Below are 6,029 nucleotides of genomic sequence, written 5' to 3'. Positions count from 1 at the left end.
TTAGCTTCTAAATTTTAGTGGGCTCATGCTCATGCCTATAACCTATTAAGCTTGAGTGCCAGGCAATTGTCTATTTGAAAACTTGAGAGGCATGTGTAATCATATGTTGGCAGTGACATTACTGTCCTTCTGTATATTACTCTAGCCATTTATATTTTGCTCAAATTTGCAGAGTGAACTTATGGAAGCCCTGATAGCTTCACTGACTTTAATAAGAGCTAGTCATATAACGCTACTGAGCCGAGACAGCTGAATTTGGGAATAGTAGGGAACCAATATTATGAGTGTGCTTGTACATAAAGATTCAGTGACCTCATAAGACACATACCATTTACTTTGTCAACCAAAAGCATTGTTTTCGTTGATTCTTTATCACTCATCAAGTTTGATAATTTTTTAGGCTTTGGAAGGGGAACAAATGGTTTTGGACATTAGCAATAACAAAAGAGTGGATACAGAATTATTGGAGAGAATTATGGGAGAGGTGGAAAGAAGGGTTTCAGTAAGTCATTCCGTTTCTCCTGTGACACCTAATAATCAGCATAATGGACATCGAGATGATTCTGAATCAGAGATTTACGAGCAAGGATCTGATGTATCTACTGAAGGAAGATCACGGGAAACTGAGCAATTAGTGTTGCTACTTGGAAAGGTTTTACAGCAGGTACAAAATTCCCCTCATGTTGGTGTTTCTTCTCATTGATGAAGAGAAGCACCATTCTTTCCAGCAATCCTCCCTTCACTGACAAAATAGTGGCATGCATTTTGGGTTGCTTCTCTGATTAATTATAGTTAGCAGGCTGTAAATAGCAATCAGTGCATCCTAATTCTAGCTGCTTAAAAATGTTTCTATCTTCTGTTGATTTCCTTTATGATAGAAAAGTAAGCTATGTAGCTCATAGAAGTCTGCAGATCCTGATTTTAACATTTCTTATTCTGATGTAGATAGTCAAAAGTGGGAGTGGATCAACAGCTGATGTCTGGGGCTTATATGCTCGCTGGCACAGAATTAAAGGAGATCTTTTAATGTGTTCTGAAGCGCTCTTAAGGCAAGTCAGATCACTACAGGTATCTCTCGTAACGTTCAAACTCAATATTTAATCAATGTTTGTTTTCCTCAACTCGGTATTTTCCTGTAGGGAAAAGGCTTAGAGCATTATAAGTCAGGAATTTAAGTTGATGCATAACATGGAAAGAGAGCCGCACACCTCTATGCCATGACTGAGAATTCATGCAGTTATCTCGATATTATAGGGGGAGAAATAAGTGTTCGATTATGATATTTTTTATCCAATCATGATATGTTTCCTTGAGACGCGGTTGACTTACATGCATAATGGAAAAGTAATGCCCCTCTTTTTTGCATGCCAAGTAATTTGTGTCCTGCCTTGTTCATGTTCAGTGGAGAGTAACCACTTTCTCCAATCCTTTTCACATGTTATTAACGCTGAAATTGTATCTGGAGTTTCTTCATGAGAGCTTTTCGTAAGTGTTAAGCCTATTTGTCCTAATGATTATAATTCTACTGTTACATGATTGTATATTGTATCAGGGATCTGACACATGGAAAGACAGAAATCGTTTTGAGAAGTTAGCTAATGCATCTTTGGAACTTTGCAAGTTGTACATGGAAATCTCCTCATCTACAAACAGCCGTAAAGAATTGTTTACGGCTGAGATGCACCTAAAGAACATCATTAAACAGGCGAGTCATTCAGTGAGTGTTTTCAGTGGGGAAAATCTTGAAATAATGAGTGTCTGTTTTATTTTCATTATTTCGCATTCTGTTTTAATGTTTTCTTTAGCCAAATTCTTGTATACTGATTTTCATTTCATTTTGTTGATCCCTCGGCCCATGCTGTAAGATTTTTTGATTTATTACTTATGATCCCAGGCACAGAGGTTCTCTGACACAGAAGAGTTTAGGGATCTTCAGGCTTGCTATGACGAAGTAAAAATCAAACTCCAATCGTTCAATGCCTAATTACTACCACTCTCAGATGCAGAGCTTCTCTGGTACACGAGTTCAGGTGTCTCCAGGCTTGCCATGAAATGAAAATCAAACTGCTATCATAGAAATGGCGAGCTAAAATCTTATCGAAGGCATTGTTGAGTCCGAAATACGAAGTTCTAATGTCGAGCTTTCTGTTATCGCTGAAGTTCGTTCCACTGAATCTGCAAGGGTATATTGACAACGGATGCGCGCGAAGGTCCGTCAACAGAGGTCAAAGGCTTAGTTTCAGCCGGAAGAGGCGGCAGGGATATGACTGGAATCATGAGAATCTGCGCTTTGTATGGATGGTTATGTTGCGTAACATGTTTGATTTTTATTTTGATTCTAAATATAAGATCTTAATCTATTTTTATTTTTATATTTATATATTTTTTAAAATAATTTTTTTAATAATAATAATTTTAGTCAATATACTCGACTAGTAAAATTATTTTTAAAAAAATAATACTTATTATAAATAATTAATTTAATTTAGTTTTTTAATTTACTTAAATTAATTAGTTAACTTTTATATTTAAGACATGAGACAGTACATTCTTTAAAATACTGTCGCTGATGGGAAAGGAAACAATCAAATCAAATTGAAATAACGTTTGATGGATAACCAAGAGCCACCTTTATTTTTTTAAAGTAGGAATGGGACATGGGCATTTATTTAATGAAATCTAAATCATTTGGAATCTAATTTGAATAGTTTAGATTAAAATTTTTTAAACTACATTTTTTTGATAATATATTTTCTTTTTAAGAAATAACAATTATAAGATTGTTTTTATTTTTAAGTTCTATTAAACATAAAAAAAATTAATTAAATCAGAATCATTCAAAATTCAAATCAACGTCTAAGAAAAACGATCAAGCGAAACAATCCGTTTGCGCTCGTTTTCCCTTCGTGGATCTCAACCTCCGCAAGTATAACGGCATCGTAAAATCGTATAAATTCATCAGGACTACCGTGCCTTCCCTTTTCTGGCTCTTGCCTGCCTATTAAAAGTACTACTTTAAATATTTTGAAAAACAACATATTAACTTGTCAAACAAACATCATGATTGAACGCAGCAAATAGAATGTGGGAAATATACAAAAGACAAACTCAACATGCTGATTACATTATATGAGCAATTCAGCGTAATCATAAGCCCACAAGATCTGATGAATTATCCAGTAAAAATTCTATATATAAATATGTCAGCTTGTCCCATAAATAGATCTACAGCCTACTTTTAAAGGATCACTCCGGCTAATAGGCAAAGAACTGCGGGTATGGCCTACCCTAAACACCTATATTTAAACTAACTTGAATCTTACCTAAGCAGGTCAACGGCAATTAACATAGCGGTCCTAAGGATCTACCCTGATGCATAACCAAACTTCACTGTAAGGCCAGTCCAACGTATTAACAATTTGCAGCATAGTGCAGGTCAGATGAAGCTTTTAATGAACTTGGTGGTCGGAAAAGCTCTTTCATGATCAGATAGTCGACGCTGTACAATATCTAACCCTACCAATCTAAAGCGTAATGAAGAAAACATATGGTGGTTAAAATCCTATATCCTAAACTAGATACTTCAAAGTAGAGCTACTTCGTCGCCAGCATTCCATATACATGATTTGATAACTCGGCCATCTGCTTCTCCATCTTGTCTTTCCATTTAAACAAGTCCGTAAGCATCTCCTGTGAGGAAAGAATACGCTAAATCAACATTGAACTAGGAAAAAAGAAGTGCCTCATACATGATTGCACATGATATGCGCATGCAAACATTACCTGAAACAACATCACCGAGTTGTCAAGGTCTGATTTTGAATTAACAGTGATAGAAGAATCTGGAGTCACATTAGGTTGATCTTCCTCTTGAATGTTGGGCAACATTTCCAGCAACTCACTAGATTATTATCACAAGCAAAAAATAAGGAATATCAGAACGCAAGTGGCCGTTTCCCCCATTATGCTAGTTTTTCTTTTAGTTCTCAAATGGAAGCAGCAAAGAAGAGGATAGGGGAGAATTTGACTTTGCATGCATTACCTCTTCATGTTAGTCACATTGTCATTGAGCAGCTGACTAGGTAGGGCTGAGTTAGGATCTTGCAGGGCAACTCCTTGCTCAAGATTAATCAGCTCTGTACTCCCAAACCATGGTATAAGCTCATCATCTCCCTGAATATTCTCTAGATTGGTGCTTTCAAGCCAATCTTCCCATCTTTCTAAAGGAGGATTGGTCGTGCCTTCCCTTGATGCTTTCAGATCACTCAATTTATTTGTTATTTCCACAAGCTGTTGCTCAACTTTACCTTTCCAAATCACCAAATCACCATACATGCCCTGCAATATATAAAACTTCATTAAACTATGATCACAAACATGAAAAATTTAACCAACTGAAAACATATTTATCATGGCAGCTTTCACATAAAATTCTCAAGGGGTGAGAAATGAAGCTATGTCTAGGAACCTGTACACCCTTCAAAGAAGTCAAAATCCCAGTTAGGCGTTGCTCAGTCATAGCTTTCCACTTTACTAATTCCTTGTGTGTCTCCTGCCAGTAAAGATATGACATGAGATATCATCGCGCGATATTAGAAACATTAGACCATTAAATAATTAAATCAATAAAGTGGATAAACATTCACTTAATCATTCAGCATTCACCTCCATCATATGACTTTCATTTTTCTCTCGGTTCTTGATTATGAGCTCCTGCATATCTCTGCCAACACAACAGCATTTAAGATGCATATATAATAATAAGCATACAAGAACATCTTGATACACAAGTTTCAAACTTCAATACTTCTTCATTTTGGCCATTTCTGTTTGAAGCAGTTTCAATTCGCCAGAAGAATCTGAAATCTGAGGGGGGCTGCCTGCTTTAAATGTAGATGGTGGAATCCAGTATGGGTCCTGCACCCCAGCATCCTGGCGGACCTTATCCAGGTTAGCACTCTCCAACCAATATTCCATGATTCCTTTAGTGTTAAACCACCGCCTAAAACGCTCAGTCCCACCAGGTGCCACTTTACCATCAATGTGCTTCAGTAAATGGTCCAATAGTCCAGTGTCGCCAATGTGTTTACGGGCAGCTGTCCGTAGTGCAGGTCGGGAGATTGGGTTGGCAAATGTTGCACCTTTAGCCTTCAAGACCTCCCACATGCTTTGCTCAGCAAGCTTATATCTACAGTAGATGATCACCTAAGTTTACCACATTGTATTATTAAAGAGAGAGCAGAGATAGAAAGAACCTCACATGCATTCTTTACCTCTCAGATGACCATCTGTCTCTACTCTCATGCTTCTTTGTCTTGAGCTTGCTGCTAGTTTGCGTCTGCTTCTCACCTAATCCTGCTTTTATCTCTCTAAGCTGACTTAGGCTAAGTCGCTTTCTTTTCTTAAACACTGGTATAAACAAAGTTTCAGTCTTAATAGTTTGTTCATCGGCATCTTTCAACTCTTTTGGAATTTCTGAAAAAAGTTGACTTCCATTTTCCTCAGGCTGGCCAATGAACGTAACTTGATGACAACAGTTATCCATCCCTGCAACTCTTTCATAAACTACACACAATCCAGGTTCTCTTTCAGTTTCTCACAACAGCACAGTTCTCAAGCACACAAATCTTAAGCGCAGTAAGCTGCAAAAAGCATGAATTAACAGTAAGCTTGACAGGTTAAAAAAGGGGTTCTATATGGTAATGAAGGTAGTTTCACAATGATAATATGTCCTAAAGGAAAAAAACGGCCTCCTGGCTGATGGTAGATATGGGGAACAGCTGAGGAAGTTGATGGGATATTTTAACACATCGGTCATAAGGTTCATTGAATGGCAATATACATACTCATAATCATATAAATCACATATTCAGCAGCAGGACAATACCATAAATTTCAACTTTCAACATGCTACAGCTATGCTTTTTCTTTCTTTTTGGATATGCCACACTATGATTATAACTTGGGTCATCAAAGGTAGTCAAGACATAATGAGGGGGTGAAAAGAAACCAAACAGAAAATGTCCATC

General features: G+C 37.0%; 2 protein-coding genes across 2 annotated transcripts; one reads left to right on the top strand and one right to left on the bottom strand.

Annotated features, from left to right (window-relative positions):
* Positions 1 to 296: 296 nt before the first annotated feature.
* Positions 297 to 2,349, top strand: LOC114724008 (uncharacterized). Its single transcript, XM_028910283.1, has 4 exons — positions 297 to 664; positions 946 to 1,068; positions 1,553 to 1,705; positions 1,895 to 2,349. Exons 1-4 carry the CDS (start codon positions 419 to 421, stop codon positions 1,982 to 1,984), a joined length of 612 nt encoding a protein of 203 aa, XP_028766116.1. The 5' UTR covers positions 297 to 418; the 3' UTR covers positions 1,985 to 2,349.
* A 750-nt stretch (positions 2,350 to 3,099) lies between these two features.
* LOC114724015 (protein DYAD) lies at positions 3,100 to 5,643 on the bottom strand. Its single transcript, XM_028910290.1, has 7 exons — positions 5,274 to 5,643; positions 4,808 to 5,188; positions 4,666 to 4,723; positions 4,469 to 4,552; positions 4,043 to 4,338; positions 3,784 to 3,901; positions 3,100 to 3,690 (listed from the first exon to the last, which is right to left on the bottom strand). Exons 1-7 carry the CDS (start codon positions 5,543 to 5,545, stop codon positions 3,595 to 3,597), a joined length of 1,305 nt encoding a protein of 434 aa, XP_028766123.1. The 5' UTR covers positions 5,546 to 5,643; the 3' UTR covers positions 3,100 to 3,594.
* Positions 5,644 to 6,029: the final 386 nt, after the last annotated feature.

This window comes from Neltuma alba, unplaced genomic scaffold, assembly GCF_004799145.2.
Source record: "Neltuma alba isolate B1F8T4 unplaced genomic scaffold, ASM479914v2 tig00012164_pilon, whole genome shotgun sequence".
Taxonomy (NCBI): Eukaryota; Viridiplantae; Streptophyta; class Magnoliopsida; order Fabales; family Fabaceae; genus Neltuma; species Neltuma alba.
The sequence above is the reverse complement of the archived record's forward strand: the minus strand, read 5'-3'. Positions and strand labels throughout refer to the sequence as shown.